Source organism: Mastigoproctus giganteus, chromosome 13, assembly GCF_048544385.1.
Source record: "Mastigoproctus giganteus isolate SK-2022 chromosome 13, ASM4854438v1, whole genome shotgun sequence".
Taxonomy (NCBI): Eukaryota; Metazoa; Arthropoda; class Arachnida; order Uropygi; family Thelyphonidae; genus Mastigoproctus; species Mastigoproctus giganteus.
This window is the reverse complement of record NC_143587.1, coordinates 41277746-41302320: the sequence shown is the minus strand read 5'-3', so window position 1 is coordinate 41302320 and position 24575 is coordinate 41277746. Positions and strand designations below refer to the sequence as shown.

General features: G+C 34.7%; 1 protein-coding gene across 1 annotated transcript in view; it reads left to right on the top strand.

The window, feature by feature from the left end:
• Positions 1 to 24575, top strand: part of LOC150075985 (prolow-density lipoprotein receptor-related protein 1-like) — a 1358636-nt gene that overhangs the window by 289778 nt on the left and 1044283 nt on the right. Inside the window, 2 exon segments of the mRNA XM_090387555.1 lie at positions 2546 to 2698; positions 19012 to 19140. Of these exon segments, the coding sequence (XP_090243681.1) occupies positions 2546 to 2698; positions 19012 to 19140 (282 nt within the window).

Genomic DNA, 24575 nt, shown 5'->3' with positions numbered 1-24575 from the left:
GTGGTACTACGCTGACAGTGGTAGAGAATGAAAAGGACCTGGGGGTAATTGTGCAGGCAGATATGAAGTTCTCTGAGCAGTGTAGACGAGCTGCAAGAGTAGCTCATGGTGTCTTGTCAATGATATACAGGAATTTTTCTAGCAGGGACAGGGATGTGATTATTCCCTTGTATAAGGCATTGGTCAGGCCACACCTTGAGTACTGTATACAGGTCTGGAGGCCTCATTTCAAGAAGGATGTAGAGCTGCTGGAACGAGTACAGAGAAGGGCAACAAGATTAGTGAATGGAACAAAGGGTTGCTCTTACGAAGAAAGGCTTAAGTTTTGCAAATTACAGAGCCTGGAGACTAGGCATCGCCGAGGTGATCTGATAGAGGTGTACAAGGCTTTGAATGGCTTGAGCATGCTCAATGCCGATGGGATTCTTCCTCTTGCTCAGAATAATCACCTGAGAGGGCATAAATTCAAATTGAGGAAGGACGGATGTCGGATAGATGTGCGGAAATTCGCCTTTAGCCAGCGGGCAGTTGGTTTGTGGAATAGACTTCCATCGCTTGTTGTTGAAGTTGATAGCCTAAACAAATTTAAGGCTCAGCTGGACAGGTATTTCGAACGAATTGAGGGGTGAAATGGGAGTAGTGGTTGTTTTTTTTTTTTTTTTTTCTTCTTTTTTTATTGGCTGATGCTGAATAAGCTTGCTTTCTTGCATCATATGCCTCTACTAATGCTAATGCTAAACATTTGGGTAGCACCTCGTATGTGTGAGCTTGTTGCAATGACAGCGACTCTCTTTAATTAGCACATAGTGGGAAAGTAACTTTGCTGCATAGTATTTATGGATTACAAAAGAACTTTAGGGTTTTGGGTCCTTCTAAATTTTGGGATTCTGAATACAGAGTTTTATACTGGATGTGATAAGAATTTTTTTTGCACCAACTAGACAATTGCTACTTACACCAGTATTTCCAAGAGAAACTCTAATGTCCTAGATTTGTATCAAAAACTTGACAACGCAGGGGAGAACCGGTAGCAGGCAGTGACTGCAATACCATAACATGTTTTTTTTGTTTCTAAAGGAATAGTCATAGACAGCCACACAATATCGATTTATATTAGCATTATTAGAAAATATATAACAAGCCCATTGATGGGATAAGACAGGTGAAATTAGATTATAAGAATTAAATAGGTTCCTTAATTGGTTGCATCGGAAGGTCCATAGAAAGTCCAGGAGCTGAACAGATACTACTCGTTGATATTTACAATCAAAAGCAAACTTGAAACTTTGAGGAATGTTAAGGAATCAGATTGCAGTAAAATAAGTGATATCATGATCTCAAAGAAACATTTGTTAGAAAAGCTACTGAAGTGAAAGGAGGGCAAGACTTTAAGGGAGGATGGTATATACAGTTGGTCTTGAAGTACACAAACCCACAATATGTTACCGTATCTACTTAACTCTCTGACTTGTAGTTGTTATTGTTATTATTAGCCATATGGTGCAAGGAAGCCCAGGGTGTGCCAAGCCCATACTCACCAGATGTCTATTTTATGATGGCAATTGGCAACTCATGAGAAGGAATGGGAAGCAGAAGATTGATGTCATGGTAGTTGTGTAGTATTGGCTTTTTGTTCGGATTAATATGTTTATTGTAAAGCTTAAGCCAGCCAGTCCTTTTTTTGAGGACTAGTTGTGCTTAAATCATGGAGAGGGCACCAAGTGCCCTCTCCATGATTTCTAGGACTTTTGCTGGTAGGGAGAAGAATGATGTCATTATTCCTTTATACCAGGTGATAGACTGCATTTGGAATATTGTATTCAGTCTGTAGACTCCACCTAATAAACAGACAAAGAGGGGTGATGACTGCAAATTGATTCACACGTGAAGAATGGCTTAGGAGGTGTGGACTGCAAAGTTTGCAACTAGACATTTAAGGAGAGATCTGATTGAGGTGTATAAAGTGCTAAAGGGGTTGAGTAAAATGAATGAGGAAGATCTGTGTTCCCTTGTAGGTGAGACAAGAACCAAAGGGAACAAATATAAAATCTCAGGGAATAACAGAAGATTGGACCTAATGAAATTCACCTATGGACAGTAGGTTATTGAACACTGAAATAAATTGCCTCCGAGTGTATGGCTGAAGCAATGAGTTTGGGCATAATTAGATGGTTACCTTGTTGGAGTAGCATGAGCATTATATTTTATTTTATTATTAATTTATTTATTTTATTTTTTGGTTGATTCAGAAAAAAAGTCTGCTTCTTTGCATCATTTGGCCTTACTCAATTTATTATACATGATCCACATTTTTTAGAAATTCAATCCATGACTGCTGTGCTAAACTGAAACTTATGCTGAAAGGATTATTCCATCAGTAGCCAATTCTTTCATTATCACTCAGAAACAGGTTTCCTCACATGATTTGTGAACCCTTTAAGCTCTAAACTAAAAAAATAAAGTAGTATTTTATGAAAGATGTATTCAAGAGAATTTATTTTGAATTTCCAGAACAAATAATATCACTTTATTCATCCTGTTACAGTTGCTGCTAATTACTCTGAACCATCTCGTTGTCGGGAAGGTGAATTTGAATGTGTGAAAAATTTAAGGTGTATTGATGAACGTTATTTGTGTGATGGTGACAACGATTGTGGTGATGGGTCTGATGAAGATTCTTCCTCAGGTGGAGTCTGTGGTAAGATATCTAAGTTGATTATATGTTGATAATAATAATATAATGCTTTATTTTTAAAAAGAAAATTATTTTCACTGATATTGTTTGAATTTTGATTATTGTTTGATTATTAAAATTTTCTGACACGATTCCTCTTCAAATTACAAAAGTATGGATGCAGTAAATTTTAGCAGTTTTCATTGTGTATTCATTTTTAATAATTTTAACACATTTAAGAGTAACAGTATTTCTGTTTAAAAAGTCTTCTTACTAATAGGCATAAAAGAGTCAAATGAGGTTTATCCCAATGGTATTCCATATTCCAGCACAGGTTGCCTATGGACAATTGCAATCCCCAAAGAGGAGTCCTAATTGTCCTATTATTTACGGCTGTCATTGCACCTCTTGTCCACTCCAACCAGAAAATCATCATTTACATAGAAAATTTAAAAATTCTGATGCATATTGCTCCCAACATTGATCTTAAAACCACTGCTTTAATAATAATAGTCTTATCAGTGTCTGATCATATCTCAAACGGGGGGGGGGGAGAACTGAAATATATATATATATATTTCCCCTTTCAAACCAACCCCAACAGTAATAGGTCCAGGGCATGAATGAAATCTGATATTAGCCACTTCATCCCACTTGGGAGTAGTATTTGATCCATGCTCATGTGAGCAAGCTTACATCAAGAGTTGCTTGTATTCAATGGATAGCTAAACAACATTTAACCTATGCCAAGGGTCTCCAAACAGTTAAAGAGATGCATCAAATCAGTATTCTATCCTCTACTCCTCTATGCATGTAGAAGTGTGGGAATCAGCAGCTGCCATACAAGAAGTCAATTTTTGCTCTAAAATTCTGCTCCTAAATGAGCCATCATAAGCTTGTCTCTTACCACAAGCAAAAAAAAAATAAATTTAACTACCACAGCATATGGATGCAATGCCTACCTGACATTATTGAAAATCAGCAACTAGTAGAACTCGGGATAACTCTACTGCCCTGCACAAAGCATCAGAGATTACATCTATTAGACTGCTTCCTACTAAACCAAATGCTAACTCAACTACTGCACCTTAATGCCGATGTGAATTGGAATTCTTATTTAGAAATGAATTATGTTAGAAATAAATTGTTTAGAACATGAATTGTTATTTATAAATGTAATACTAGAGCGCATGATAAGTACATAATCTGCCAATATTGTGTGTTGTTATTCTCTTACCTCTTACTTCGTGCAGTAATTTTAAAATTTTATTGAATTTATACTGCATCGTGCCTCAAACAAGAGCAGCAAATCAAAAAGCTCAAAGTAGTGAGAATGAACTTTACCTTGGAAGAGAACTGTTAATGGCAGTTCTACTTGCTAACTTTTTTGCTAAGTTATCTGTAGTGGGATAGGATACAGCCAAGGGTGATATCTTTTTTGTTGTAGAGAGTGTGAGGATCTTAGGCACCATGTCATTGTTTTGGTTAACTTGTATGAGAGCTTGAGGAACATGATAAGCAATACAGTTGAAGAAATTAAAGAGTGGGACCCTTCTCAGCTGGAGACTACACTTGGGCAACACAAGCAACGAGACCCTTGATGCACAGTGCACTTGTCACTGGTGGTAACTGTTGTTGGTGACTATTGTTGTTAGAGAAATGGGAAATATGCTTTGTAAAAAATGATAGGTGGAATAGAACCAGGGTATGTTTGCCTGGAACAAAACTCAATGTTGTAGAGCAGCTATCATCTTTTAAGGGCACTAAAGGTGATATTGTTGTACATGTTGATACTAATGATATTAAAAGTAAGAGATCTGAGGATTTATTCAACAAGTATTAGTCCTGACCTGACTACAAGTCACGCGTTGAGTACTGTGAAAAGTTCCCCAAATCCTTTCTAAAATGCGTGTACTGTGTACGTACATTTTAGGAAGGATGTAGAGTTGCTTGGACATGTAGAGAGAAGGGCAACAAGGTTGGTGAATAGAACAAAGGGATCCTCTTATCAAGAAAGGCTTAAGTTCTGCAGATTGCAGGGGCTGGAGACTAGGCACCTGCTAGTTGATCTGATTGTGGTGTATAAGGCCTTGAATGGGTTGAGCCTGCTGAATTCTGATGGGATTCTTCCGCTTGCTCAGATTACGAACCTGAGGGGGCATAAATTCAAAATGAGGAAAGACAATTGTAGAATAGATGTGCAGAAATTTGCCTTCAGCAGGTGGTTAATTGCTGGAACAAACTTCCATCTGTCATTGGGAAAGTTGATAGCTTAAATAAATTCAAGGAGGGAATGGATGTGTGAAATTGTTTTTTTTTTTTTTTTTTTTGGCTGATGCTACATAAGCTCATATGCTTGCTTTCTTGCATCACATACCTCCATATTACTATTACTAAATACAGAGAAACATTGGGAAAAAGTCATAAGCTAGAATTGAAATTGAAAGTACCTGCAATTCTGCCAAGACACAATAGAAAGGCATATATGATGAGAGCCTTGTCAGTCAATTCGGCCATGTAGACTGTGCAGTGCCCATGGGTAGAATTTTCCTCAGTGTCATCTGTACTTGTTAACAGGAGATATAATTTTTGCAGGCATGGGATATGTTTAAATAATAGGATTGTAAGACTATTTGCTGATGTTATCTATCAAGGCGGTGTTAGGTGAGTCAGAAAACTGCAAGCCTGGGGAATGCACAGGCTAAGAGATTAATAGCAGCCACAGGCAGAGGTGTAAATGAATCTTAAAGGGGGAGGATTATACTTTTAGTTTAGAAACACATAAAATATAAGGCAGAGTATCCAATTGATATGGGTGGCCAATGCAATGTTGAGTTAGTTTGTTGTGACATGTACTGGGAAATCAAAAATGAGAGTAGAGTGCGTTATAGGCATAATGACTGTGATGAGTAAAATGAACAGCTGTACAGACAAATAGAATAGGCTAATAAATCAGATTGTCTTATAATAGGGATTTTTACTTTCCAGATATTAATGGAAATTGTAAATTTCTCCCTCCTCTGGAGACTCGGAATATGCGAGAAGATCTGATTAAGGTGTTTAAGGCTGAATATTTTGAGTAAACTCTATGCATATGGAATCCTTCTTCTTGTTTAATCTTAAACTGAACACACAAGGGTGCATATTTTTAAATTGATGGATGGTTGCAGGATAGATGCAGGGAAGTTTGCCTTCAACTTGCAGGTAGTCTATTGAAAGAAACTTCCATCTGGTGTTTTAGAAGTGGGTAGTTTGAATAAATTCAGGGAAGAACTAGACAAATAGTTAGAGAGGATAGACAGCTGATATGGTTTTTTTCTTCTTTTTTTGTTGATGCTGTGTAAGCTTGCTTTCTTTAATTTTTTGTCTCTGTGAAGTTTGTCACCAATTAAATCGTTGACATGTTCCTATTTTCAACAGGCAAAAAAGTAATGAATTGCTCCCAACCACCTTGGATTCCCCCTCTTCAATTAACTTTCGATACTTATCTTTACAAGTGGAGAAAGAATCGTCTACCGACACTCAATGTGAAACAACCCCATGCAAGCCATATTCAGAAATACGCTAATTTTTTGCCAATATATACTGATGGCTCCAAATCACATTCAGCAGTTGGAGCAGTGGCAGTATTTTCCTCTACTATCATTTCGGCTGCCCTTTCCACCAGAGTATAGCAGCTTCTCTGCAGAACTTCATGCAATAAAATTAGCTTTAGACAACCTGAATCTCTAAAATACATAGTATACACGGACTCTCTCAGCTCAGTTACAGCAATGCAAAACTCCTCCCCTTGAGGAGAAGTTTTGATGACATTCTTCAATTTGTAATGGGAGTCAGAGACTCCCATTACAAATTGAAGAATGTCATCAATCAGTGACCTTTTGCTGGATCCCAGCACATTCGGGGATAAAGGGGAATGAACTTGCTGATCAAACTGTTAAAAATCCATCAGCTTTTGATTTAACTTCCATTTCAGTTCCAACCTCTGACTACATCCACATCATATAAACAGCATGTCTCGCTCAGTAGAAAGAGCTATGGCACACCCAAACCAATAATAAGCTCTACCAGTTTAAACATGATCCAAAGCTTTGGCGCTCTAACATCAAAACAGTGCAAAGAGAAGAAGTGGTACTTGCACTGGCACGAATTGGACATACATATCTGACTCACCTCCATCAACTCGTAGGCGAAGATCCTCCTTAGTGTTCATACTGTTCAGCAAATTTAACAGTCAAACATATTCTGATTGACTGCCCTTACTATCAACAGGACAGAACATCCGTCCTGTTTTCACTGAGAAATCTACGAGAACCAGTAACATTACAGCATATTATTGGAGATGATGCAAACATCAATGAGTTTTTCTCTTATCTGAAAATAATTGGACTATATGATAAATTCTAAAATATCTCTAAACAAAATCAAGTGGTTATGCCTAAATTTTGTTTTTAGCATTTTCCTGTGAATAAGTGCATTTTGTCCACAGCAGCTTATGTGCTGTTAAACCCCCATAACACATGCACCAATTAAATCTACGTGAAAGAAGTCCTAGTAGCTTGCTATTATCACACAAGGTAATAAGAGCAGTGGTCTGCCCCCTCTTCTTACTGCCAAAAATTTGTCGTTTGTGTTATTTGCTATGCTATACTTAAAAGCCTGAACAACAAAAATTTTATGATATCAATGCTTATGCAATATTCTTGAACACACTAGATATGTGACCATCATAGTGAAGTGTGCTTTGTTATGCAAGCAATGTGTTTACCAGTTATGCCTTACCAATTAAGTACAAGGATAACACTTTGACTGATTGGGTGCCAGTCATGCTCCAAGCTTTAAAGTAATATGAACTATAGATAATGTCTGGTATTATGTCTGGTAATGAAATCTCTGTGTGAAATCTCACCACGCTTTTACAGACCCAAACTTGCTTGTGTAGTATCATTCATGTAAATACCTTGTAAATATAACCTTACATGATCTAGAATTATAAATAATGTAACACTAGTGGCGAAGGTAAAGAAAGCCAACACGAGAATGGCGAGAAACGTTGGATAACTTACGCAGAAAATTAGTTTCCCAATACAGCACTCTAACATTGCTCGCTCGGTAAACAGACAGTAGGTGTTATCGGTCTGAAGCAAAGTCGAGAACAATATGTTGATTGACAGGTAGGCGTGGCAAATGTGCTGACTGGCGCGCGAACACAACACATGATAATATTTTTATTTTCTTGTTCAATAATATGCCCTAATGGTGAAAAAAGGTCAGGTTACCTCCACTTGAATCCCATGGGAGCTTGAACCCCTCCCGTAATGGAGGGGGTAACATAACCTTTTTTCTCTAGAATAATGTGGACTAGCGCATAAATTGTTTATTAACAAAATATTATTTTTTTTATTACTGTACTTTTATTTTTAAAGACACTCGATACACACATACCATAACATCAATCAACACCTCAACAGCTATTCACTATATATGTATATATATATGTGTGTGTGTGTGTGTGTGTAAAGAATCTTTCTTTCTTTTCTTATATTATTTCCTAACCTAACGTTTAAGGTTAGGTCACGAAATATAAGGAAACCTTTTCCTTTTTTTGTAACTTAAATCAACAGTATAGTAAAAACACTCATGAACACCAAAAATCTGCTTTTAATAATGAGAAAAAAACATAATGAAGAGCATAAAAATGAACAGAACGAAACTTTTATTAATTTAGTTTTCATCAAAAAATCAACCAACGTTTTATTTTCCTTACAAATTTCTTCCATCTTTAAAAGATTCATCGCTACTATTACCTGTTTACTATTCATTACAAAACTGTTATGCACTGTTCTTTACTCATAAATACACATTATAATGCCAACCAGTGACTACACAGTATCTTGTAGTCTGTCGCACCCACCACCAATCATTTCATTGTTTGCCACACCTACCTGCCAATCAATATATCCTTCTCGATTTCGGCTCCAGACTGATAACACCTACCGTCTGTTTACCGAGCGAGCAGCGCTAGAGTCCGGTGTTGGGAAACTAATTTTCCTTGTAAGTTATCTGACATTTCTCGTCGTTGTTGTGTTGGCTTTCTTTACCTTAGCTACACTAGTAAATATCCAGTATCAAGTGAGGAATAATTATAGCATGTTAATTTTATTTTAATCTTATAACTGGTGTACCTCACTAATTCTGAGATCCTAGTTTCTGGCTGTGATGGAACAATTGAAACATTAGTCAGTCCTGTATTGTATTTACCTAGTTTCAATAAAGTCTCTCTCTCTCTCTCTCTCTCTCTCTCTCTCTCTCTCTCTCTCTCTCTCTCTCTCTCTCTCTCAGCTGCATGAATAAAAGGAACATTGCTCATGTGGCATATTCTAGACTTTTTTTTTTTTTTTAATAGTTGAAAATGGTGTTTTATTAACCCATCACCAGTATCTTAAAGAATTGTTACTTCTCCAGGTGCTGGGGCCTAAGTGTGACACCCCGCTTGCATGCTAATTTAAAAATCAACAAGAAACACAGTAGAGCATCGAAAATCCGAATGTCAGTAATTCGAAACGTCAGTAATCCAAACGAGCCAGCATTTATTTATTTTTTATGCTGGTGCCATAAAATAATTGCACTAAGCTCTGGTTATTGTGATCACGTTTGCAAATTTGATTTTGATTCTATTAAATGGCAATTATAATAAGTGAAAATTGGAGGAATATTATCCACAGGCTATAAAAATGAAGATATAAAGCACAAATTTATACTTTTATTTTGCCTTACTAATTAACAAAATTAAATGATGCGTGAAAATCAATAAATGTAAATTTATTTTATTTACCAAAATAAAAATAAATTTACACTTAGGTATATAGCTTAATTAATATACATACAGTACTAACTAAACATGACACTTTATAATTTGATATTTCTGTTCACTGACTTTTTTTTTTTTTTTTTTTCCAGTTGTAAAATCTAAAACAGTAAAAAAAAGATAAGTGCCAATAAATAACAAAGAGCACGGCTTGCAGAAATTGCAACTAACATGATACACACGAGTGAGATAAGGAGTAAAATGTTTACAAGGTATAGATATAGGAATGAAGAGATTCTGAACATTTACAGAGTTTATTTTACTGTACTAAAGTTATGGTCTTCTTCTTTGTAATTTAAAAGGAAGCAGAAATTTTTAACAATTAAATTGAAGATTGAGATTTTAAACAGAATTTTATAAGGAGAAAATGGGTCTTTGTTAGCAAGATTTTACAAGGCTAAGAAAGTCAACCATAACAGAAATTAAAAACAAGGAAAAAATTTTAAAGTTTGCATTGAAGAACAGCTAATGACCCATCGCTCAAAGATGCTGTTTGTTGCTGTTGTACAGTACAGTCAATCCTCGTATAAGATGTGTTTACATTACACGAATTCAATCATACACGATTTATAAATAGGGGAACAATATCGTATATAACACAAACCGAATTCACTTATGCATGATTCACTTTTGTGTTTACAAGAAATGGCAGTCGAACACAGAATCACTCCAACTGAACTCAACACGATAGGAATGAAGAGAAGATTCTGAAAATGTATTTATGTTTTTTATATCAGTGAAGGGGGAAACACATTTCACCATAATAACGTAAAAACCCACACAATTTCATGGGTATTATCACAAATGCAATTAGATCGAGTTTACTACCAGTTTATAACAGATTCCACTAGCAGAAACACAACTGGAAATTGTTTTTATTGTTCTACGGTAGTAACCCCCAGAAATGTGCTTCAGTAAAATGTGAGCTGGTGAGGTGTTAATAGTGTGTCTCTGCCTTTATGGCATTGTTTATTCAGTTGCTACACGTGCGCAGCTTTGTTTCAAGCGTGTCTCCTCATTTTGTAATTGTGCTTTATTCCCTAAAAATGAGTAAAATACTTAAAAGGTATAAAAAGCAAGTGTCCAGGTGAAGACACTACTGATTCAGATAGAAAAAGAAAAGCAATATTGATAGACAGAGGCGAACTAGGTCAAAAATCCTTACACGGGAAAATTTGTAGCGGCCTCATACTAGCGTTTATGGCCAAAATCACACCGGCCTTCGGCCCAGTGGGGTTTCCTTGGTAAGGCTTATGGCCAATCCACCTCTGTCGATAGAGAAAAAATATGAAATTGTGAAACGCTTTGAGCAAAATGAAAGCACATGTGATATTGCACGTGCTACAGGCCTAAATGAGGCAACGCTTAGAATTAGAAAGAATGCAGAGAAAATAAAAACAACTTTCATAGCAGGAACAACTAAAAGTGTAACAAAATCCATTAGATCAAGACACAAAGAATTGGAAGAGATGGAATGTCTGTTTGGATAGAAGATCAAACAAAGAACAAGTTTGCTTACAATAGAAGCAAAAGCATTAGCAATATTTTATTATGGAATAGTTGTAATAAAATACGTAAGTATTTTATTATGATTATTTATTGTGTTTGGTAATGTTTTTGTTACAAATGTGTGTTCAATCTTGAGCGGTCGGCACCTAACCCTGTTTTTCGCATGGGGCCTGTTATTTATATTGCACAATTTTGCATTGCACTAGAGTTTCTAGGAACACAACTATCATGCTATATGAGGACTGACTGTAGTTGTGTTCTAGAAGCATTAGTGACTAAGGCCATATTGCTCCATGTATACTGTCTGTAAATTGCATGTTCTGTTTTCTGGACAAAAAACCTGAGTTTCAGGGTGAAAACCATGCCACCCTCACCCGAGACTGACTAAATCAGCCACATCATGTAAAGGGCCCATAAAAATTCCTCCCATCATTGACGAGACTGAAACTTTGGTCTTTTACATCCAGGGTGGAAAGGATGGTGATTCTACCAACTGTGCTACCCATGAGGGCTAGGTAGGAGCAACAAACTGAATACAGTGTCTCCAACATATGAAGAGATACATTCCAGGACTTCTTATGTAAGTTGAGTTTTACGTAACTCGGGAATGACTAATAAAATATTGTTACTATATCCCTGATATGCCAAAATTACAAAAACCATATAATATCCTCAGAAGAATGAAGAAAAATAGTTATATATTTTTCAATTAATTAGTTATATATATAGAAAAATAGTTATATATTTTTAATTAGTTCAAAGATAAAAACTTTATTTGGGGACATCGGTGAAGTAGCCGGAATGGCACATAAGAAAAGAAAACATAAAAAGAAGAAAAAATGCATGTTAATGTACTGTAAAAATTGATACAGTAAAATCTTGTTAATACAAACTCAGTTTATACAAAGTACTCGTTTATATGAAGCACATACCATTCCCCTGCGAAAGGATAGGCGTTTCTATGTAAATATATTCGTTTATTACAAAATTCGGTTAATATGTATTACAAAGTTCTTTTTCACCCCATGAGAAATAAATATCATTTTGTATGTTTAATACAAATCTTGGCAGAGCGATCTGATTATTGCCCCTAGCCACCTGGCTCCCTACTTCCCGAAGGATGGCACTGACTTGTTAGAAATTAGTTTTGTGTAAACAAAAGCAGTTTATGGTAGCTACAACATCAAGTGCACTCTGAAAAACATCTTTCTGAAGGATTGAGTTGTTAAATTAACAAAAGAATAAAAAGTTTTTCTAAGTTGTTTATATGCACTCCCTTGCTCTCCATAGGAATAAGGTCAGTTGCAATTGTTACCCCAGTTCAAAGAGTCTTTTGCTATCGTATACAGCAGTGGTTTTCAACTGGGATGCTGCGGCACCTCAGGGTGTCGCAGCAACCTTTCAGGGGTGCCACATAATTTGGGTTTAAGTTACTTAAACTTATTATTATTTTTTAATTTATATGTTTATTTCATTATAAAAAAGTGTACAGTATCTTTTTAATTTTGTGGTGATATATAATTGATGTTTGCTTAGTACCTCTGTATAAAGAATAAAATTATATACTGCATATATATATTATTGTAAAATATCATATAACATATACATACATACATACATACATACATACATACATATATATATTTAATATTTTACACACACACACACACACACACACACGCACGGATCTAACAGGGAAAAAATTGAGTAGGGGTGCCGCAAAATAAAATAAATTACTTAGGGGTGCCATTATTAAAAAAAGGTTGAAAACCATTGGTATACAGCAATCTATTTTTTGTGCCATTTTATCTGAGCTGACGTCTTTTTCGGAACTTGTTTTAAAATTAATTTAAAATTTGTTTATATTAAATCTTATCTACCAGTGTTATGACGACAAAATGTAGATGGACAGAATTAAGCCTGGAAATTAAACTAAAAATTATACAAGAGGCCAGTAGGATGGAAGGAAGCAAAATGGACATTGCAAAGGAATACAACATCCCTTTACCTACTTTATCTACAATACTGAAAAACCGAAAAAGACTTGAAGAAATGCATGACACTGGAGCAGCAATGAAAAACAGGAAATGAATTCGTGGTGCAAAACCCAAGGAGCTTGAAACAAAACTTTTTGAGTGGTACCAACAAATGCGTGCATCTAATTTGCCAATATCAGGTCCGATTTTGCAAGATAAGACAAATTATCTAGCTCAGCAACATGGGATTAGTGCCTTCAAATTCAGCAGTGGCTGGCTTCAAAGATTTAAAAACAGGAATAACTTGGTTTTGCGAAATGTTTGTGGTGAGTCTGGATTAGTTGACAAAGAAAAGACTACAGACTGGTTGTGTTCTGTACGGTCCATCCTTGAAAAATATGCGGCAAAGGATATTTTTAATCTCGATGAGACAGGTTTATTTTATAATTTGCTGCCAAACAAAATATTTGCTCTTTGAGGAGAGTCTTATCATGGTGGAAAATTAAGTAAACAAAGACTCTCTATTCTATTATGCTGCAATTCAGATGGCAGTACAAAACTACGCCCACTTGTGATCGGTAAGTTTTCCAAGTCAAGATGTTTTAAAGCAGTTAACTAACTTCCCTGTGATTATGAGGCCAATAGAAGTGCTTGGCTTACAGTCAAAAATTTTCAGTCTTGATTATCAAAATTGGACAGAAGAATGGCTTCAGAAAAAAAAGGAACATTTTGATGATTCTACACCGTTGTACGACACATTCTGCCAAAGACACTTAGGTTGACAAATATACGGCTGTTGTTTTTACCCCCAATACCACCAGTTTAATGCAACCACTGGATCAAGGCATTATTTATAACATCAAGAGAGCATATAGAGCCCACCTGATAAGGTACTTGATCTGCAACATGGGAGGAGGGAACAATTTGCAGCCAAATTGGAATGTCTTGGATGCTATCCATAATCTTGTTATTGCTTGGGAAAGTATTACATCATGTTATAATTAAAACCCAAGCACGGTACTAAGTACTATAAGTTCTAATACCTCTCGTGTTTGGGGTTCACATAAAAAAAAAAACAAAACTGCTTCAGAAAGAGTGGCTTTGCAGAGAACATTGTAAAACATGGTCCAGCAGACAAATGTGATAGCAATAGTGAGGAATGGAGGAATTTGAAGGAGCATATGAATTTTGTCGGCAAATTTGAAGAGTTTGTGAAGGTGGATGATGAAGTTGCTACCACTGCATTGCCAACACCAGAAGAGTTGCTGGGTACCAAACAAAACAATGATGTTTTTGTTACCAGCGACAGCGAAAGAGAAGATGCATGCACACTGCCATCTAAAAAAGATGCCCAAAATGCATTGAACATTATAGAGAATGTCTTGGCCTGTAGTAACGTTGATAAAGAAACAACTATTTTATTTGATAACATCTCTGCTGTAGTTTAAATTCATATAGGATAAAAACTGTGCAAACAACATTGGATTCTTTCTTTAAATTAGATTAATTTGTTAAAAAGTTAATGGTTTGTATGTCTCCTTTTATAATTATTGTAATTATTTTTACTGTGATACTAAAATATTGTATATATCAAAATATATACTGTACAGTATTTTCATTTCCATTAATATTGCTTTTCTCTTAGTTTATCATAGAATAAAATAAAATCTTTAAAAAATATGTTATTCCTATTACTGTATTGTTAGACAAGGCTTTTGTTTTTATTTTATTTTTATTATTTTATTTTATTAATTTATTTTTGATATTATTATTATTTATTATTATTCTTAGGTATACAGTATATACCAAAAAAAAAATAATAAATAATAATAATAATAAATAACGGTAAAATTTCGACACTTTTGGGGGACCTTGTTACTACAAACCTCGTCATTACAAAACGTGAAAATTTTAGGTCCCTTGAACTTTGTATTAACAAGATTCCACTGTATGTATGTCGTAGCCTTGGCTATTATAGTTTACTTCATTGGTGCTGATCCCTTCACTGCTTCTTGTATTCTGCCTTTGTCCTTTATTATTGTGTTCACACTGATACATCTCAATTCAGTGCGATTCTTGTTAATGTTTGACCATTTTCATGCATCTTTATTATTTTAATTTTCTGATCCAGTTTGATTGCTTTCCTTTTCTTGGTAGGTTTACTAGTACCGCTGTCACTTATTCTCTTAGGTGGCACCATAATAACGGTCAAAATGAAATTTTCTGTAAATAACTTCGCAGGGTTAAGTCGAAAACACACTATTATCACCTCACGCTAGCTCACATTTTACTAAAGCACATTTCTGGAGGTCACTACCATAGAACAATAAAAACAGTTTGCAGTTTCCGGTTTATTGGGATTTTCTTTAAGTACAATCTATTATAAACAGATAGTCAACTCAATCTTATTGCATTTGTGGTAATACCGATAGCTGGAATTCTGTGGGTTTTTCACTGTTATTATGATGAAATATGTGTCCCCTTCACTGAAATCTTTAGTCATATAAGAAAGCGTAAATAAATTTTCAGAATTTTCTCTTCATTCCTATTTTTAGGCTTTGTAAACTTGTCACTCTGTATCTCACTTGTGCAATTTGTGCTTGCTATGTTCGTCGTTATTGATTGCTTATTTTTTTTTTTTACTGTTTTAAATTTTACCATCCTAAAAAAAAAAAAAAAAAAATTGAAAAAAATTTATGCAAGTCTGAAGTTACATAGCTTGGGCTTACATAAGTCGGGACTTACTGCAGTGTTTCTCAAAGGGTGTGCCGCGTCACATTAGTGTGCCGCAAAATTTTCCAAGTGTGCCGCGAAATTTAGAAATTTCTTCTTCTATGACTACGTAGGTGTGCCGCGAAATTTTTCTTCTTTGGAAAATGTGCCACGAGAGTAAAAAGATCGAGAAACACTGACTTACTGTACAGGCCAGCTCAATTACTCTTGCTGAAAACAGCGAGAGATCTTTCAGCAAAGAAACGAAATTCAAAAATGGTGCAGCAAAGAATAAGTAATTATTTTTGCCTATACATATGTATTATTGTGACTGAATGTTCCATTTGTTTTGTTACCTATGAATAAAAATACGTAAGTAAAACATAGTGATTTTATTTCTGAACTTACTAAATATTTTTTTTTTTTTTTTGTCTCCAGAACTTATTTTTGATTGGAAAATCCAAACAAATCATAAGTCCAAACTACTCCCGGTCCCAATTAGTTTGGATTATCGATGCTCTGCTGTAATTCAGAATTGTTCAGTTTTTGATGTCACCTTTATTTTCAATCTTTTTGAATATAATTGCGAAAAATCCATTTTTTTATATTAAAAACATATAAAGAGATAAATACTGTATATTCCAGTGAAAAACTTTTAATATTAAAAATTTAACAGAATTTAACAAATTTAACAGAGTTTTGCGCAGTGATGCATGCATGGTCATGATGCATTAGGTCTTAACATTAGAAACCAGAAAACGCAAGCTCCTACCAGTTAGGTGCATGAATTTTATGCGGTATTCCCGGAGGATTTTCGAAATCTGGTCCAGATAGTCAACTCGATCTTATTGCATTTGTGGTAATAAATTTCCAACATGTCCGGATAGGCAGTAAGGCATATTATCATGTGTTGATAATGGTCTCGGGTGGATTGTGAGCTCTTGCCCTTGCAAGAGCATCCGGGCATGTTGGGCCAGATTTCGAAAATCCTCCAGGAATACCATATAAAATGCATGCAACTACCCGGTAGGAGCTTGCATTCTCTGGTTTCTAACAGGAAGAGTCCAGTCACTCCTCTTTTACGTAGTGGTGTAGTATACCGCGTAACTTTCAAATATTGTGGCAGATGCTACATAGAAGAGAGCTTGAGATGCCTTCAAGACTGCCTTGCAGAGCACGACAGGTCAGTTCGCCTTGGTGAGACCTACCAATCCGCAATCGCAGAACACTTCTGGTCGACCCACCATGACCTTAATCCCAGGCGCAATTCCAAAGTGATTGACCATTCCCAGCACTTTCACCACCACCTCTGACTAGAGTCACTTAACATATTATGCAATTCAAGAATTATGAATTGCTGCAAGGACACAAGGCTACACACTGTCTTGGAGTCAACTATCTTGAAACTGGATAAATGCTGGCAGCAAATCCACACATGTCCGTGCAACACCGGGCAATCTAGTAGTTGAATGTTTAATCTTGTGACCATGCACGCATCACTGTGCACACAACTCTGTAATGTTTTTATCATGTTAGAATAATTTTAAAGAAGGGGCCCATTTAACCCTGAAAGCTTCACACTATTTGTTATTAAAAGTTTTTCACTGGAATATACAGTATTTATCTCTTTATGCAATGGAATCCAGTGCAACAGGCCCATTTATTTTTAAAAACATATACTTTTTAGTAATTAATTTGAAAATAAGATTCCCTTTAGACTTGGCAGTAAGCAAAATGGGGTTGGGGGAAATGTGCTTCAACAAACATACCCAATTGGATGCTAGCCTGCTAATAACGGGAGCCCCACTTCATTGAAATTTGAATTAAATATTGAAGCATTTTAGACAATGCTTCAATATTTCTTGAATTTTTCCTGATTTCTGATAATTAACAATGATTTCTGGAATTTTCAATGGAAAAAATCAAAGAAAACATTTAAAAAAAATGATTAGGAGTTTCAGCTGTGTGGATGAAGTACATGAATGTCTGGGGTCTGCACCATCCCATGCAATGAGCTCGGGATTAATTATGATTTAAATAATTTATTCCACTTTTTTCCATTTGAAATTTCTTGCACTGTTTGCACATTTATTCTTTATTAAAAATTATTTATATTTACTATCTTGTTGGCAGTTCAGTTTTACATTTAGTTAATGCCTAAACTTTTTGGAATTTATTTCTTTACTGCATTAGGCCCTCTGTTGTACAGTTCCACTCTTCAGTGGGCTGATAATTGTTTGTCAGTCGCTGCCCATTGTATGAATCTGTATGGCATTTGAAATGCAGTATTTTTCCAAGACTATCATTTTCTCATGGCCCTCTGGAGAGATTGGACTCGATTATCATCTGTTTTCTTATTTTAGTTGTGTTATTTATTTGTATGCTTTTGTGGCTGGTTTACTGTATCATGGATGTGATATTTCACAGTTTTAGCCTCAGCACTAGTGTGAGGACACCAGTCTACATTCATTCTTTATTGGCTTGTAAACTACATTACATTTGTCCCCTCCCCCCTTTAAATATTCCAAATTTTAGATATGTATTCCTTCTAAAATAATATTTTTCTCTATTTTTTTTTATAAGTGGTTTATAGTGTTTTTTTTGCTTTTTTCATACTTTTGTGGTTGGTTTACCCTAACATAGTCACGATATTTCTCATTTTTGGCACTGGCATTTACACGAGGACACGGGACTAAATTTGTTGTTTATTGGCTTGTTAACTTGACTACATTTTGCTCTTATTTAAAATATTCTAAATTTTATTTATATATTCCTTCTGCAGTACTCCTTTTTTTTTTTTTTTTTTTTTTGCCATTGTATAAGAACTTTCTTTGCTTTTCATTGTTTATCCTTTCTACCTGGCTACATGTTATTATTATTATTAGCCATATGGTGCAAGGAAGCCTGAGGCTTATGCTGCACCAGCGAAAAAAAATTTCCGAGTTACTCTGAGTGAGAGAGAGTGAGTCAGAAGTAGAAAGGAATCACCAAGAAAGAGAAGAATGATGATATCCAGCTCAGGAACCTGGGTGTGCCAAGCCCATACTCACCAGATATGAACCCTTGGGGCTATTTATTGACTATACTAATGCAACCTCTTATGTTTGCTGCTGTTTGTTTCTTTATTGCTTTATTTATTTTGCCCCTTATATTTTATTTCATAATCTATTTATTGTAATGTTTATATATATATATATATATATATATATATATTTTTTTTTTTTTTTAAATATACATTACTTTTAACATTATTATTATTTTTTTTTTTTCAGAAAAAGTGACTTGTCGCACTGACCAGTTCCAGTGTGATACAAATCGATGCATTTCCATACATTGGGTTTGTGATGGTGAAAGAGATTGTGTTGATGGGACTGATGAAGAACCTATCATGAAATGTAGAAGTAAGTGATAGAGTGCTTGTTTTAATTTGTATTATAGTGCTGTTGGCCAAGATGCTTACTTCACTGTACAGGAGAACTTCAGTTTGGGAAAATAATTTTATTTTTATGGCCATGCAGCACATCTCCAAACATATGGCATTTATATTCGTTAATCTCTCAGTGGTCCAATCATAAAGAATGTTAAAATGGTCTTGAGATCATTAGCAATAGCATTAGCATTAGTAGAGGCATATGATGCAAGAAAGCAAGCTTATATAGCATCAACCAAAAAAAAAAAAAAAACCCTTCCAATTTCACCCAACCATTTGATTCAAATCTTTGTGTAGTCCTGCCTTGAATTTATATCACAAATTTAAATAAATACACCAACCGTTTTGATTAAAATAGTTTAATACTGTAAAAATATAAAAATATAAAAATATAAATATAATAAAATGTACCAAGTGATACAGTGGATACTGTTAAATAATATTTACAAAACTGATTTACTATAAAATAAAATAAAATTTATTACGAAAATGTTAAAATACAATAAAATATGAAAATTAAAACCAATAAAACAATGATTGTAGCTTTCGGGGGCATCCGCCTCCTTTCTCAACAACAATGCTACTTGGGCAACACATCCTTTAGTATCAGGTTCACGGTGCACAGGTTCTGGGACCGTAAGTGGTTGGAAGCTGTAGTCCTTGCAAGAGATGAGCGCTTCACGTTTCCACATTCTCGAGCCACTTCCGGTTCTGGTGCATGTGAAAGTAATACTGAACATGCGCCTCATCAGCCACGGGTGCCGTGAACCTGATACTAAAGGATGTGTTGCCCAAGTAGCATTGTTGTTGAGAAAGGAGGTGGATGCCTCCGAAAGCTACAATCATTGTTTTATTGCTTTTAATTTTCGTATTTTATTGTATTTTAACATTTTCGTAATAAATTTTATTTTATTTTATAGTAAATCAGTTTTGTAAATATTATTTTACGGTATCCACTGTATCGCTTGGTACATTTTATTATTTTTATATTTTTACAGAATATATTTCAATATATTTTTATAGAATATATTTCAATATATTTTTATAGAATATATTTCAATATATTTTTATAGAATATATTTCAATATATTTTTATAGAATATATTTCAATATATTTTTACTTGAACTTATTTCAATATATGAACTTACTGAACTTATTTCAATATATGAACTTACTGAACTTATTTCAATATATGAACTTACTGAACTTATTTCAATATATGAACTTACTGAACGTATTTCAATATATTTTTACTGAACCCACATTGTAAAAATACACTGTATTTTTACAATGTGGGTTCAGAAAAGGGAGAAGCACAATAGATGCCATTTTCTCACTACAGCAAATTTTGGAGAAAAGAAGAGAATTCAATCTACCAACATTTCTGCTCTTTATTGATTATGAAAAAGCATATGACAATGTAAACTGGGAAAAACTTTGGCAGATTCTACGTGAAGAAAATATTCCAACCCAACTCCGGAAAGCGATCCAAAGCCTATATAAAAACTCAAAAGTCTGTATAAAATATTCTAATGGCCAACTATCAGACCCAATTAACACCAATATAGGAGTGAAACAAGGATGTGGACTATCACCAAATCTATTTAATATCTACATCAATAATATTCTTAAAGAATGGAAACAAACAATTAACAATGGAATACATTGAACAACAGGAATAAAATCCAAACTATATTATATGCTGATGATCAAGTTATAATTGCAAAATCCTAAGATGAACTACAGATAGCAGCAAATGAACTTAATAAAATAGGTAAAAAGTACATGATGAAAATCTCCACCTCAAAAACAAAATCAGTGGGATTATGTGGAAAAAACATACAAAGAGTCAAAATTGTTATTGATGATAAAATAATAGAACAAATATCTGACTTCACCTATTTGGGAAATTTAATATCAAATGAAGGGAAAGACATCCACATTAAACTACAAAAATATAATAAAATGAATGGAACGATTAAACGCCACTTCAGAAAACAAATGACAACTGAAACAAAATTATGACTGCACAACATCACTTCAAAATCAGCCCTCTTCTACAGCTGTGAGACTTGGGTCATAAATAAGAAAGATGCACACAAACTAGAAGCAGCACAAATGAAATTTTTAAGACCATTATTAGGCTTTACAAGACTAGACCACCAAAGAAATATAGATATCCGCTAGAAATTAAAAGTAGATAACATAGTAAATGACATAAAACGGTATCAGGAAAAATGGATTAGCCACTTAGAAAGAATGAACCCAGACCGGATCCCAAAATTAGCCTTTAACTACAAACCTACAGGCAGGAGAGATGTTGGTCGACCAAGACAACGATGGCGAGATCAAGACCACCTCCAAGAGCTACAATGGAACAGGTCTTAAAAGACCTAAGCTGGACCAAGTTCATGATGATGATGATGATATTTTTACAGTATTAAACTATTTTAATCAAAATGGTTGGTGTATTTATTTAAATTTGTGATATGAACTATTCTCCCAACCTCAGAGGCCTTTTTGAGGATACTGCCTTGAATTTATTTAAGCTTTCAACTTCAACAGATGGAAGTTTGTTCTAGCAATCGAACACCCGCTGGCTGAAGGCAAATTTTTGCATCTCTTCTACAACTGTCTTTCCTCAATTTGAATGCATGTTCCCCTCAGGCAATTAATCTGGGCAAGAGGAAGAATCCCATCAGCATTGAGCTTGCTCAAACTATTCACGGCCTTATACATCTCAATCAGATCACCTCACAGGTGCTTAGTGTTCAGACACTGCAAGTTGCAGAACTTAAGCCTTTCTTCGTAAGAGCAACCCTTTGTTCAATTCACCAATCTCATTGTCCTTCTCTCTACTTGTTCATGCAGATGCAGCTCTACCTCTTTCCTAAAATTAGGCCTCCAGACCTGTACATAGTACTCAAGGTGTGGTCTGACCATTGCTCTTGACACTAATTATTTTCTCGAATAGATCTTACATCATGTGTAATAGTCTATAATCTATACAGATTGAGTGCATCAATAGCCCTTTGAAACAATTTCCACAGTTTACATCTATTGCTGAAGCAAATTAAATCTCTGATACGTTGACTTAATGAGAACAGACTGTCCATTCAGTAAAACCTGGTTAATTCAAGTTCAGACAACCAAAACATGTACATTTCAATTTAAACAGGTTCAAAGGATCCATACAAGTTCACGACGTGTTTGACGAATTAATCAAGAGAAATTTGGTCAGATTCCCTTATTATTGTAAAATTTTCATAATTCTCATTTAAAATATTAATATTCTTTAAGTTTCATTGTGGTAGATATTTATGAGTATAGAGTTAACACATTAATTTAGTCAGTATGAGTAAGATAACAGTTGTGCTGTAGATAAATTCAGTGAATTTCTTGCATGTGATGACAAGGTTGCTGATTCATTTTTGCCACTGTTATAGTCATACTGTTTGATGTGTACATGCTGTATGTTAATGCTTGCTTTTTTTTTTTTTTTTTTTTTTTTTTTGGTAGTTGGTGGCACATCGGCTTCTGTGGCCATAATGCACCTCCCAAGGTTTTTGCAGTACTTTGGTCCGAGCCCGAGGCGGGATTCAAACCCGCACGACCTTTGGGTTGCTAGGCGTTAATACTTTAAAATAAGTGTTAAATTGTTTATTATGTATAATTCTACATATTTTCTTGAGAGAGAGAGTATCTGTCTTGGGATATTATTATTTCTGTTTAATACTTGTAATTCATGTGAAAAAGAGTGATATTTCTCTTTCTGTTTTTCCTTGGTAATTTGTATGGATGTCTGTGTTTTTTAGGCATAAATATGTCTCTCTTTTTAATAGAAAAAATTAACCATTTAATTAAACAAAATTATTACATGCAGCTATATACTAAAATAATTCATATATAGGAAAAAAAAAAAAAAAACTGATTTTCAGGACATTCATTAGAAATGTTTTATTCAAATATTGGGGGTATGTGATAAAATTTTTGCTGAAATCCAAATATGTGATTCTACTAAACCCCATGGCAAGTTCAGTTTCTGCTAAGCACACATTGGACCCAGTGACTGATTGTTATGTTCACCTGTCCATCAGTGTTGTAGGTCACAGTTTTGTTTTTGTTGTTCCCAGTGCTTTTGTGTTAAAGAAACTTTCAGTGAATTGAATGAGTTGAGCAATTTTTTGTAAAAAAAAATATAAATAAATAAATAATAGATTCTTGAATGCAGAAAAATGACTTTATTTAAAATGCTATGAGTATTTAGAGGAAACTGAACTTATTGTAGTGTTTAGTGGAATCACATTTTCTGATTTTACAAAGTTTTATCATGTACCTCCAACATTTGAATAATTGAGCGTTCTAATGTCCTGAAAATCAGTATTTTTTATTATTATTTTTTTTAATATGCATTATATTAGTATATACTAGTGTTCAAAGAAAGTGCATCACCTAGGAATTTCACATTTTTAACCCTTTTTTGCAATCGTATGTTACATTAATGACTAGCATCACAAATAGAAATATAAACAAAAGATATTTATTAACAGTTAAGGCAAAGCTAAGTAATATTTGACAGGTTCTCTCAAAATATTCCAAAATGAGCATTTGCAACCTTTATATAGCAGTTTTGGTAAACATGACAATTATGGCTGAAATGTTATCAAAAGCTTTCAATTTGCTTCAGTTTTTCATTTCAAATGGAACACAAAATGAAATGTTCACCTGGTGCAAACTAATATTTAGTTGAACTGCCTCTGGCCCTGATGACAGCAGCACACCATCGAGGCATTGACAAGATCAATTTCGGAAGATAATCAACTGACAGTTCGTGGTTCCAAACATGAATTATGGCTTCCTGAAGTTCATGAAGGGTTTTTGGTTTCTTTCTGGCAACTGCAGATTCCACATAATGCCAACAGTTCTCTACGGGATTCAGGTCTGGGCTGTTTCCTGGCCAGCTAAGAGTTGTAATGGACTGCTCTTCCAACCATTTTTTCACCTGTAACAAATGTAAACACATTACTGTTGAACCTCTAATGCAGAAATTAAACTAAAGTAATGACACAAGTGCCTATTTATGCACTTTTTGCCCAATGACAAGTAGCAGAGTTGTCCTGAAAGATGCAGTTACTTGGCAGGTTGAAATGGTGTCTAATGGTTGGCAGCAATTTGCCTTCCAATATAGTCAGGTATTCATTGGCATTTATGGAACCTTTTATAAACTGCAGGTGACCTACTCTGCAATACGAAATGTCATTTGGCTGGTAGGGAATTTCACTGTAGACACCATACAGTCTGGATGGTATTTTTCACTATGTCTACGGTGAATCGTTTGTCTCCCAGTGGGCAGGAGCAGCATTGTGTAGCACATGCTTCTTGATTAGACCGAGGTTCGAGCCCGT